This window comes from Plasmodium knowlesi (genome assembly GCF_000006355.2).
Source record: "Plasmodium knowlesi strain H genome assembly, chromosome: 9".
NCBI classification, from domain to species: Eukaryota; Apicomplexa; class Aconoidasida; order Haemosporida; family Plasmodiidae; genus Plasmodium; species Plasmodium knowlesi.
Window position 1 is genome coordinate 453,098 of NC_011910.2, and position 12,999 is coordinate 466,096.

At 38.6% G+C, this 12,999-nt stretch overlaps 4 protein-coding genes across 4 annotated transcripts; 2 read left to right on the top strand and 2 right to left on the bottom strand.

Annotated features, from left to right (window-relative positions):
- Positions 1 to 207: 207 nt before the first annotated feature.
- PKNH_0910200 (RNA transcription, translation and transport factor protein, putative) lies at positions 208 to 1,083 on the top strand (the record flags this gene model as incomplete). Its single annotated transcript, XM_002259089.1, has 1 exon — positions 208 to 1,083. The coding sequence occupies one exon, from the start codon at positions 208 to 210 to the stop codon at positions 1,081 to 1,083; it is 876 nt and encodes a 291-aa protein (XP_002259125.1).
- A 542-nt stretch (positions 1,084 to 1,625) lies between these two features.
- Positions 1,626 to 3,593, bottom strand: PKNH_0910300 (ATPase, putative; the record flags this gene model as incomplete). The annotated part of the gene is made up of 1 exon (XM_002259090.1): positions 1,626 to 3,593. The coding sequence occupies one exon, from the start codon at positions 3,591 to 3,593 to the stop codon at positions 1,626 to 1,628; it is 1,968 nt and encodes a 655-aa protein (XP_002259126.1).
- Positions 3,594 to 4,799: 1,206 nt separating this feature from the next.
- PKNH_0910400 (conserved Plasmodium protein, unknown function) lies at positions 4,800 to 8,672 on the top strand (the record flags this gene model as incomplete). Its single annotated transcript, XM_002259091.1, has 4 exons — positions 4,800 to 5,444; positions 5,561 to 5,626; positions 5,794 to 8,313; positions 8,607 to 8,672. The coding sequence occupies 4 exons, from the start codon at positions 4,800 to 4,802 to the stop codon at positions 8,670 to 8,672; spliced, it is 3,297 nt and encodes a 1,098-aa protein (XP_002259127.1).
- A 1,164-nt stretch (positions 8,673 to 9,836) lies between these two features.
- Positions 9,837 to 12,148, bottom strand: PKNH_0910500 (conserved Plasmodium protein, unknown function; the record flags this gene model as incomplete). The annotated part of the gene is made up of 9 exons (XM_002259092.2): positions 9,837 to 9,889; positions 10,019 to 10,184; positions 10,329 to 10,413; positions 10,561 to 10,781; positions 10,887 to 11,086; positions 11,351 to 11,501; positions 11,618 to 11,684; positions 11,874 to 11,956; positions 12,044 to 12,148. 9 exons carry the CDS (start codon positions 12,146 to 12,148, stop codon positions 9,837 to 9,839), a joined length of 1,131 nt encoding a protein of 376 aa, XP_002259128.2.
- Positions 12,149 to 12,999: the final 851 nt, after the last annotated feature.

A 12,999-nucleotide genomic window follows, 5' to 3' on the forward strand; every position in this document is an offset into this window, starting at 1 on the left:
GACTTCCACTAATTCTTTCTCTTTAAGAAGCACACGATTGACGCGTTTTCACGCGTTTAATATGGCCCCTGGGGAGGACACCCTTTCCCAGTTTTGTCCCTACATGTGGGCGATTTAGGTGAGTTCATTCGTCAAGTTAAACGGCCGGATCACCTCCTTTCCAATTAACCTGTGGAATTATACACTAAAGCCGACACTCCCCTGAAGATGAACTCACTGGAAAGGAAGCTCAAGTTGCTCAATTACAAGCCCGTAGATATAGGAAAGGACGAGTTCTATTATATGATACTAAAATTGGAAGAAGAGAAAATACGTCTGTATAAACCAAAGGAGAGAGAAAAAATTAACTACACCAAGGAAAAGAACTACATCGAGCATATTTTGAAGTATCTAAAAAAACTTAACATCAATGTGCGCAATGTTAACAAAACGAATATACACGAGGTGGGTGTCAGAACCTACATCCTGAACAGCCTGGCCACGCTGGCTTTGATTGATGAGTATAAGGACCTGGTGGGCTACGACCAGAGTTGCGGAGAACAGTGTGATAACCGTAATTATGAGAATGGGAAGGATGCATTAAACGGTGGGACTGCTCATCACGCTGGTCAACACAGGGCGGATGACAGCGCCAACCTGCAGAACCAATACATAGTCGCAAACTTTTTCGAATTGAATTACCTGAACCAAGCGGAACTGGAAGAGCAGCGGAAACGAAGAGATAACCTCCGAGTGCTGAACGAACAGATTAACGAAATATTTAAAAAGTGTGACATCCCTTTACTCGTGTGTAACGACCAGGACGGTGACAAGTGGATGTACCTCATCCAATCGGCACTGCATGCAATTAAGGAGAAATTAAAAAAAAAAACAAAAACCAATAATCCACATTACGAAAGCTTATTCAATTTTAACATAAGCTTCACCAACAGCAATTTGAAGGACTTTGCTTACATCACGAGGTATTTGCTTAACAGTGTACTCAAGGAGAGAGAGACCCACCTAAAGGGGGTGCTTAACGACATCCAAATGTTAACGTACAACCCTGTTATAGATATACGACAGGGAAAAGTGGGCAGGTGACGGCGCAGTTGTGTCAACACGCCACGCTGGCGGAAGTGTGCATATGGACACCGTCCATTTGTTTATACAAAGATGTTTACACTTGTGCATAAAAATATGTTCGCGCTTGGATATAAAAAGAGCTTCACGTTCTCGCTCTTATCCAACTCGTCTCAGCGCACTGCAACTTCCCCCTTCTCATCAAACGCGAAACGCTTTTTTCGAATGCTGCGCGTAACTCCATATCACATGTCACCGCAATTTTTTCGTTCGGAAAAAAAAAAAAAAAAAAAAACTCCCCACAAGTAGATTTAAAAAAAAAAAATGGAGGAATAAAACGGGAGGAAAAATATAATGGGCGGGAAGGACGGTGTTACATAAAAATTATTAAAAAAGCAAGGGGTCAAGGTCAAATGGTACGCACGTGAGGCCACGTACGAGGTGCACACACACATATATATATGTATACACATGTGTACATGCGTAAGGAGCTTGTGGACGGCACTGTATATACCTCCCTATATCACACTGTACGATATTGCACCACCTTGGGACCCATCCGGTCATATCTTCGGCAAAAGCTCCAACTTGTCTATATAGTCTGGCAAGTACTTCTGCACATCCTTGTACCTGTCCAAATGTTCCTCGAAGGTGAGAATTTCGGGTTGGTTGGTGTAGACGTACCTGTTGGACGTATTCCTCAAGTGAAAGGGTACGTCAAATCTGTACTCGTTGCAAATTTGCTTGGCATTATTTTCCACAACATAAATGTAATTACTTTTGGACGATTTGCATAAAACAATGACAGCATATATTAGCGAAGTCTGACACTCAGGCATCCCTATAGCCTTGCATGCATAATGTGTGTTGATACAAATAGACAACACGTCATGATTCGCCAACCCAATATCCTCAGACGCTATTCGAATTAAGCGTCTACAAATGTATAAAGGATCTTCCCCATTCTTCAATGATTTTGTTAAGTATAAAATAGCTGCTTTTACATTTCCAGCTCTTATACTTTTGTGTAATCCGGAGATGAAGTTAAAATGGTCCAGCTTGTTATCGTTGGATGGGAAATTTTGCAAAAAATTTTTTATATTACTTAACTGAATAACTTTTTTTTCAGTTTTTGTGGATGATAATGCCCATTTATGCAACTTGCTAAAGTCGTTCAGTTTAAACTGCTTCGTAATCATGTCGCAACTTTTTTTGGCTTCCTCTATATGCTCCAAGTTTCGTTTGTCCTCCTCCATGTCATTTCTACAATCCCCTTGGATATCATTTCGACTCTCCCCCTCCACACCATTTTCATTGTCCCTCTCCTTCGCTCTCTCCTTCTCCTTCTGCTCCTCCCGCTCCATATTCTTAATGGTAAACTCGATCATGTTGATAGCCACCCGGGCGTCCCCACAGGAGTGGTTCATTATTATGTTCAAAGCATTGTCCTCAATGTCAATGTCAAGCTTGTTAATTATTCTTTTGATAATTAACGCCAACTCTATTTTATCATATGCATTAAGATATAAATACAAGCACCTGGAACTGAGAGAAGCATTTAAAATATTCATGGGATTAAAAAGACATGTGGCGAGGAGGTAGAAATAGCCTTTTTTCAAAATTAGCAATAAATTTTCTTGCTGATTTTTGTTCAGCCTATTTATATCTTTTATACAGAGAATGGTCCTTTTTTTGGATAGTTTGTAATTGATAACTGACTGGTCATATATCTTCCTCAGTTCATTATTTAAGTTGTTCAGGTGGAAAAGCGAGATGAACAAATTGTTCGTTTTATTTTTTATAACATTCACTAGGGAGGATTTTCCTGACCCTGGCGGTCCACACAAAATTAAATTAAAATTTAAATCTTCATCCAGTACGGTCGTGAGCAATGGACATCTCTTGCTTCGAATTTCGTTTATATAATCTTCCTTGTAAATTGGTTGATATAGCTTGTGCAAGGGGGTGTGGTTTTCACTCGTGTTATCTTCTTTTTTTTTCTTCTTTTCCTTCTTGTCTTTGCTATAGTGCATATCGGAATCATCTCCTCCATTGTTACTATTTTTTCCATGTTTTCCACTGTCATCATTTTCGTCATTCTCCTCATTATCCCCGCGGCTGTCTTCCGCATCGTCTTCTCCCCCACTGCTGCGACCCCCCCTATCGTTCCTCCTACCAGAGTACTTCCCGAAGGGGTCTTTTTTGTTCCACTCTCGACTTCTATTGGGACCCGAATGACCTTCTAACTTCACCTTAACCCTGAATGACGGCTGTCCCTCTGTGCTGTGTTCACTTTTGATGATATTATCATTCCTTTTTTCATTTTCTCCATCGTTATGGATTTCCTTTTTCACCTTACCGGTGTATCCTCCCCTTTTCGCCTCTACCGCCTCGTCGTCTGTTTCATTTTGCCTCTGCTTCTCCTGCTCCTCCTTCTTCACTACGTTCACCTTCTTAAAAATGCCAAACTTATCCAACGTGTTTTGCGCCTTTATGACATTCTTTCTCATGAAAATCGATTTTCTCTTCATTTCTTCAGAATGATATTTGCAAGCAAGTGGATGTTGCCAAATTCGCAAGCGTCATTATTGGGCATGTAGAAATCAGGGCACGCTTCTTGGATCAGCACGCCAAGGGAAGAGGGGGGGGGCACAAACAAGCTCATACGTACTAGCACGCATTATATATATACATGCCCCCACACATACTTATAAATATGCATATATATGTAAATGTGCAGAAAAATCAACCGTGCGTGTAAGAAAAAAAAAAAAAAAAAAAAAAAAAAAAGAACACTTAAGGGGCACTTGTGATAAAGATTTAAAATTTGGGGACTGCCGATTATTTATGTATACTTGAAGCCACGTGCAAAGTTAGTGTAGGTTCTCTTTTCCAGCACTCTCTTCATCCACATTTGGGGAGTGTGCACGTGGAACAGCGCAAGAACGTGAAAAGAAAAAAAGGGGAATACAAAAAAGCGGAAAAAAAAAGGAGGGTGCAAAAAAGGGAAAAAATGTTAATACGACTCATGCATCGAAGTAGCGGTGTGCCAACTGGCAGCGCACCAATATCCTCGTCAGTATCGCAGTGCAGAGATGAAAGGCCTTCTTCGCTTTGCTGCGCCGGGATGAATACAAATAGGACCCTAACAGTGTGCTTATTTTTTCCAAAAACACACGTGGAAAAGAGGAAAAAAAAAAAAAATAAATAAAATAATTAAGAAAAAAAAATGTGATAATTCGAAACTCCATACTATGTCGCAGTAAACCGGAAGGATTTCTTTTTTTCCTTTTTTTTTTTTTTTTTTTTTTTTTTTGGAGAAAACTTCAAAGAGACACTGTGCGGGGTGATTCGCATTGCCACAAACGGGTAAGCACTGTGTATGTTTCCTATTTCTCCCACACCAGTGCTAAGTCTATCAAAATGAATGACAAATGGGAGGGGAACACCAAAATTAACGAAATGATTGTAAAAAGTAGCCTAACATAAATTTCGCTAATTTGTGTACTAGGACTGCTCCAATTTTTTCCTCCCATTTGTGACTTTGTAACGCCCCTTAATATTTCTTTATCCTGTATGTTGTTGTTTCGTCATCCCGGCTTGCGTAAAAATTGGTACATATTCTGATACTCGGGCTCATCCGTAATGTCATAGCCCACGCGTACGTAAGTTCATTCAGGTTCTTACGCATTCAATCTAATTTCAATATTTTATCCCCCATACACATAATACAAACCATGAGCAATATGTTACACGAAGGAAAAAGCCAACAGGCGCTGCAGAAACATGTGGAACAACCTATACACATTTTAAACAACACAGAGGTATCGGACAAAGACAAAAAATTAAACGCCTTAAGAATAATATATGAGAAACTATCAGAATTTTTTACCATTTGCAAAGAAGAAGAAAAGGAAAATTTTTGCCTTTTTTTTCGCAACTATCTGTTGTGTCAGTTGCATAAATGGATTAACGATGAATTCGATGAGTGCAGAAATTTTACTATGGACATTTATTTTCTTATTGAAAAAAATCTCGATGATACATTGCTAGATTGCGTGCTATTTAAAAATATCAGCAGGGATGATAATTTTCTTCATATCTGTACGAACAGATTAAAGGAAGATACAAATAAAAAAATTATAGAAGATAAAGAAGAAGTCAGATTAAAAATTGTGCAGTTTTTTAGCATTATTGTTCATAGATTTAGGAACAAATGCGCTGACTCTGCTCCACATGTGCTGGACATTAACCCCTATCTTGAAGATATTTTAACGGCTTTATCAGTTTTAATCAGAGACCCCTTTCCCCTCATAAAAAAAAACAGCTGCCAGTTGCTATGTGAACTATCATTTGAGAACAATCCGAAGGATTTTAATCACGTAATTACAAACGTCTCTTTCGTAATAGGCAAGTTATTTTTATATGTGCACCGTGTAATAGACGTATTATATATGCAAAAGGAGTATGTTCTGCGCCCTCCCCCCCCCCCTCGCAGTTATACAAGAGTCTGTTGAAAGGTTTGTTGACCACGTTAACCGTAAGACAGAATGACATTCGCGAGGTAATGAGAGATAACATTCGGTTGGCTTCTACGCGCCATTGGAAGGAAGGGAATTTTCCAGTCCTATCGCAGCAACGATTTTCCATTTGGCTAGCTAGCCATACCAGTCATAACCCCCATGTGTGCAATAATTTTTTTTTTTTTTTTTTTTTTTTTTTCCATTTTAGCTTGCTCTGAAATGCCTGAAAAAGCTGCTATGCCTTGGAAGCAACAGAGATTACCTTGATGACCTAGCAGAATCTTTAAAAAATTTGTGTAGGAAAAAATCGAGCAACGTTTTGCTCCAAGTGGTGGATTGCATTGAAGTGTGGAATTTACAGATTAACGATTTAAGCAACTCCGAAAGGGCTAAACTAGTGTTTATTGTCCTTTTGTGCGCAAATGCAAATATATCACCCTCCTTCAACGAGCGATGTTACACTGCACTGAAAGGGATAGCCTCTTCGTTAGAGGGATTAGCGAGTGGGCTAAGTGAGAAGCGTATATGCAAAGAGAGTCTTTTCCCAAATGGCACATATTCTGAAACGGAAAAATCGAATTTGCATCGAAATGAGAAAAATGTTGATGAGGGACAGACCTTTGGGCAGAAGGAACACTGCTGTGTACATGCGGGGGAAGCACCACGTGCATATTTTTTCTCCAGGATGAACAACCTTTTTTACACACCCTCCCCGTTTAACGTTCTGTGCAGCGATATTCCTGCCCTCTTTGGGGATATAAAAAAGGAACTATTCTATGAAATTATGAATAATGAACGAAATTCGTGGAATGAAGGGAAAGACGATTTCGCCAGCATTTTAACCACGTTTCTGCTGTGCACCTACTGCGACACGGTTCATTTTGTTAGGCCCATCTTGTCCTTTGTGTACAGATCGCTGGTCTTGTTTAAATACGTCGACTGTCCGACAACGCCCTTGTTGGTGAGTGGTATATCTGCGGAAGAAGTCTCATCGGAGGATGCCACGCTGAAGAACGCGGCTTCGCAATACGGCTACGAGTACGATTCCTTTTTGTACCTCACAAAATTTGTCTGCCTAATTATTACGTGCGGGTATTTAATGCCCTTGAGTGTGACGCTCGAAGAGGGGGCCCAACTCCTACTAGGCGATTGCAACGTTCGCAATGTTGCGGAGAGCTTTTACAAACTAAGTAACGTATCTTCAAGTGGCGTACAACATGGAGATGGAAGTGCGAGAAAAAACTCCACCTCCTGTTTAACCAACACAAATGGTCGAGCTTGCACAGAATATATTTTCTCAAACACGAATTATCACAAGTACCAACGGAAGGCATACGAAAGGTTGTGTGAGCACAGGAAGAGCGACATTCTTTTGGAGGAGCACGCTGATGGAAGTGGTCAGCTGGACCAGCACTTGGAAAAGAGAGACACGGATGATAACATGGGGGAAAAGCCCAAGGGAGGGGAACCGCAAGAAGTGGTGGAGAGGGACTTGGTGTATGGATCAGCGAACGAATCACAGAAGGACTCTGCGAAGGGTTCGATGGAGGAATCGGTGCACTACCCCGTGGACAGTGCCCCCATAATTTGCGAAAACAAAAAAATCGTGCTCATGATGCTGTCCCAGTTGCTAGGCGGTTATTACCTGCGGAACCAATTAGCAGAAATTAAACTGGACGAAGAAGACATAAATTTCATTTTATTTCTAATAAGCGAAAATGCAAAATACGAAAATGTAGATGCGTTTCCCTACATGCTAATGATTCTGAAGTATTTGCTAAACATTATCGGGCAGGACTGCAAAAAGTACAGCAAAATTTTGTTCCATTTTTTTATCGTTTTACAATCAGATACTCAGTTCTGCCCGCAATCAGAAGTGGAAAAATTAATTGAACAAATTGAGCATTATCACCATGGAGTGAAAACAAAAAGTGATTTTTACAACGATGAGTATGTCCATTTTGTGCAGAACGTCAGCACAATGATAAATATAAACGACTTTAACAATTTCAAATGTAATATTGAATTTTTAAATGTACTTTTGTGTAACATAAGTAAAGAAGTAATGATGGAACAGTCGAACCATTTGATGAATTTCTTCCACACAATTATGAATCAAGAATTAAGGCCATTCATGAAATCAGAATTTTTATTATTCTTAAATTTGTTTTGTTCCAAAAATATTTTCCCCCATTTTTTACAAAAAAATTCGCAACAAATATTGAAGAATATTTTGTTACCCTTATGCACATGGAAGAGTGGCCTAAACGAGGCGCAGACACGAAAGGGTGCTTTACATTGTATAAGAACATTATTCGTAAAAAATGACCTCCACAAATATGTAATTGAAAATAATGTCCTCATTGAAAATTTGGTATGTGTGTTGAAATCTTCCAGTGATGATACGTGGAATGCTGAAAACAGAGAAATAGCCATTGCCATATATGCACAAATTGCAAGGCGCATAAGTAATAATAATATTTTACTGGACTTGTTAAACATTTTGATAAAGCTAATGGAGGACTCGAGTGATACAATTCGTAAGCTGTCTGCAAATGGATTGTATTCACTTTTTCTGAATGAATCTTTAATTTTATCTGATGAAGTTTGTGAAGATGTTTTTCCCACCCTACTACTCCATATGGATGATGATTCACCAGGCGTCAGTGAAATGCTTTACCGTACCTTATTCCTTGCCAAAAAGTTTAACCAGACGATTTTCGTGAAGGTACTTCCGGCATATCTGCATAGGGGGGGATGCACATCTACTGAGGCGCGTCCCCATTTCAGCATCATAAATAATATTTGTTCGATCTTTGAATTGAAAGGGTTTATAAACAGAGTGGAGACAAATAAAATGACAACATTTTGATCAAACTATTTTGTCTAAGCAGTTTCGCTTGTCTATGAACAAAAAAACACTTTCCCCGCTACTAAAAATTTTATGCTCCCCCCCTTTTACCTTTATGTGTGCACCTTTCACTGCTATTTTCACTGTGTTTTTTCTTTTTTTTTTTTCAGCACGCGAAAAATTCGTGCGAGTATACCGCACATGCGAAATTGTACAAGGAAGAGCTACTGAAATGAAGCAACGCTTGATGGAGATCGATGTACAGTTAAAAAAGTACTTGCGCTTTCTGTAAAACAGGCGTAGGAGGTACTGTCAAAGGAACAAATCCTTTTGTGCATATGTATTTGTGTGACCACCTTCTTGGTATCCACATGCACATTTGATCATCTCTTTCCCCCCTAAAATTGATTTCTCCACTTTGTATGAAAAAAATGGATAAAGAGGGAATATTCACGTGATACATTCCCCTCATGCGAACTCACTATGTGGGTGAATGATATTCGTTTTCCCTCTGGATGGCTTTGTCGTTTATATTTACTCTTTGCATTTTCATTTCCATTTACCTTTTTTTTTTTTTTTTTTTTTTCGATTTTGTTCGCCGTACCGTTGTATAAGGTCGTTCCGTTGTTCCGTCCCGCGTTGCAGATCTCCCTGAATGCGCACCTCAATTTAATTTTTATTATCTTCCATCATCCACGTGCTCGTTACTGCTGAGTGTTTAACGAGTGTGAAAAATTATTGTAACTTCCAATGACTCATGCATAAATGGGATCACTCCCGCTAAATGCAGTTTCATCGATAATGGGTAATAAATGGGCAAAGTGACACACTATTTTGTCTTTTTTTTTTTTTTTTTTTTTTTTTTGTAAATTGGGGGGGGAAAATCCTCTTAGTAGGAATCCAACGGGGAAATCAAAAATATACACACCTCCCAAATGGGCACCCCACGAAAATGTTAGCATTTCGTTACGATCATTGCTACGTATTGGTCGCACCTTTGTACAATTGCAGAGTTTTTAAAAGGCACCAAATTTGAAGTACCATCAGTTGGGTTATCATGAATTTTATGGGAAGGTACGCATAAACAGATTTGTAAAATGAGGGGGGGCAAAAAGTGGTACAATAATTAGTTAGAAAAAAAAATTTTCAACTTTTTGTAAGCTTTCCCATGATTTATCCTCGCAACTCATACCTTTCTGTGCACTTGTTTGTTTCCCTTTTGAGGTCATACTCGGAATTTGTGAACTCACTTTAATCGGGAAACTTTTAAAAGGGGGAGCCCATATTTTAGGCGTCTTCGTCTCTTTGCACAAAATGAATAGGGTACACGCAGGAAGTACACAAATGAACTCTTCTTCCTCCTTTTTATTTCCTCAGAAAATATATCTGCATCGAATGGGTTAGTTATTCTTCCCTTTGATGTTATTATATGTGAGGAACTCAATATTGTCGTCTGAAAAACGGGGGGGAAATTTTTCCGTTTGGAAGAATTGTGCAGAAGAACATATATATATATACACATGTGTGTATACATATATGTATGCAAAAAATGTACGATCCAGTATTAACGCAGGCGCGCTACTCCCCTCAGGGCGATAGCTTTTTGTTTTTTCAGGCTTGCCAAAATTGTTCTTCATGGACTCCATGTAATTATCATCCTTGAGCGAAATTTCCTTTTTGGCTTTGTTGATTATGTATATGGTGTCCTTAATGTACTTGTAGATGACGTCCAGTTTTCTTAGAATATCCTGCCATTAGGTAGGTGGAAAAAACAGATGCGCGAAATGATACGACAAGAAATTGGCTCTGATTATGAGACGGCGAAGAATATTAAGATCATCTTGTCCCACAATTTGTACATTAACAAGCAGGGAAGCCTCTCATTTTTTTACCTCCTCCAAATTGCTAAAATCGGCTGTATCTATGAACTGCGTATCTTCCATTATATTCTGTGGTTTGTTCTTCTTTTCCAGTTTGCTTCCATCGGAGGAGGGAAAAAAAAAAAATTAATGTACGTAAATTTCTAAGGAACGAAATGATGTTATGTAGCGGGAGTATGGTAGAGCTTTGTCCGGTATGCGCCTCTATGTGGGAAACTTCTAATAGACCCTTCGTTCTCAGTACCTTTTTTCCTCATCCTTCTTAACGTTGTAATGGCGTAACTCCGGTAGGAATGAGGAAAAACGATTTAAAAAATTATCGACACAAGAAATTATCTTATACAGAAGCAGTGCATTTTTATTGTGTTCATTTATTTTTTCCTTAAGCTGTTCCGCTATCTCTTTTTCCTTTTTTAAGACGCTTTCTGAGGTCTCAACGAGATTTTTGTATTCCTTTTCTTTATCCTGTGTGTGTGTAATTACAGATTAGATTAAAATGCCAACCAATAGGAAGAATTAATTATGGAAATGGGTGGAAATAGCACAACGAACAGATGAGCGATTTCGTACCATTAGGGCTAAGTTGTATTTTTCCTCCGTGTCTTTTATTCTAGCCTTTATGATATTTATCTTTGCCTTAAGACTTTCCTTCTTCTTTTTTATAAATTCGCGCGAACTGAATATCGTTTCTAGCCTGTCGAAGATGTCCAACTGGACAAACTCGGCTGAATTCTCTTTAAGTTTGCTCAGAAAACTGAGGCATTTTTCCCCTGAGCGGTTTTCACGTGTGTGTGTGAACTGTGTGTAAATTTTGTGTAAAATTTGTGTAAAATTTGTGTATATTGTAGGGTGTAACTTATTTTTCGTGCGAGATTGGGTGGTTAACTGCTCCTTGGGGCACGGGATGGAGTACACTTCACTTGGAAGTGGGGGATTCTTTCATCCCGTTTCGTTCCATTTCATTCACGTTTGACTTTTTATCCCTTTCGTGCCTTTTATGTTTTCTTTCGCCAACCGCGACAGCCTCTTCTTACTCTCGATCATGTCGTAGTCTGCCTCCTTTATCCGTTCGTGCATGTCCGCAATGGCCACCTTAAACTTGCTAATCTCCAAATCGTACATTTTTATTTTTTTCTCCTTGTTTTTTATTTTCTCCTCCAGAATTACTTGTCTGTCGTAGTTGTCCTACGTGCCGAATGTGTGTGTGTGGGGTAGTTCGTGTTTACCTTATTTTTCCTCTCCAATTCGACTTATTTGAGCCCATTAGATCTTATATTCTTTTTTTTTTTTTTTTTTCTCACCTTCGTAGCCATTTGGTACTCCTTTATCAATTTTTCGCGGCTTTCATTGTGTACCTTTTCTTTAAAGCTGTTTAGGATGATTTGCAAAAGCGAAGCGACGTTGATCGATTATGCCTCGTCGGTATTTCCTTTTGTTATACGTTGCGGAGGGAAGAGTATGTACCTAAGGTGCCCCTGCGCCTGCATACAAACAGGCGGACAGATACAAAGGAACATACAGATACACACATATATGTGCAAGTCAGTCGAATCGAACCTGAAGTAATTCTCCTTCTCGTGGAGAACCTTCTTAATATCCGCGTGCTTCACGCTCAGGTCTTTATTTTTGCGCCTTAAATCCTACAAAAAAAGGAACACGCATACGAACGCAGAGTTACTGCTGGAAATGGAAGTTTTACTTAGGGGGCATGTTTCCAGTGAGTTTACCCTCAAATGTAATTTCTTTTTTATCAATAAGGGGATGTCCAGGTTTTTATTGATGGATGCAGAGATGTCTATATCCTCTGCATTTTGATCCTTAATGTTTTCCATTTTGTCAGCCCTTTTTTTTTTTTTTTTAAGAAAGGATTAAAATGTTAGGACATTGTTAGGTAAAAGCGAAGTGAGTGAAATATTGCCGCTAATATAGACCCAAAAAAAAGAAAAAAAAAAGAAAAAAAAAAGAAAAAAAAAAGAAAAAAAAAAGAAATGGAAAAATGTTAACAATAATGTTGACAGTTAAGTGGAAAATAAAGGGCACGTCTACGAACATTACGCGTGCACATATTTCAAGCCGAAGGGTCTGTTCCACTCCGTCAACTTCGCCTTGTACAATCTCCCTTCGCGCCAAATTCCCCTGAACTTATTTTATTTTATTTTATTTATTTTATTTTATTTTTTTGCGCATAGTGAATCCAAATTTTTTGCAAAATTGTTCACCTTAAAAGTTTTCTACTTGTCGTTAATCAGAAAAGACTTTTGCGTCTTATGTGTATAATAGCGCCAAGTGAGATGACGTCTATCATGTTAAGCTGAAATAGAGAAATTTACTCTCTTAGGGTTTCATTTTCCGGATTCAATGACTTCTTTTCCCTTATGTTTACACCTTTTACCAGATGAGGCATAACGAAATGGCTATACCTGCAAAGTGCAGTGTAAATTTTTTCTTTTTTTTTAACGTCTATTTGTTCACTGAAAATTTGGAATGAGACCATTTGGAGATAAATCCACTATGCCAGAGGCAGATATAGAAATTGGCAAAAAAAAAAAAAAGAAAAAAAAAAAAAAAAAAAAAGACGTAAAGAACAAGTGACACATTTCCCAAGGAGACAAACAGAAAAAAGACGAATTCAATGATCATAAAAATATTGTGCTGAATTCTTTTTTCTTTTTTCTTTTTTTTT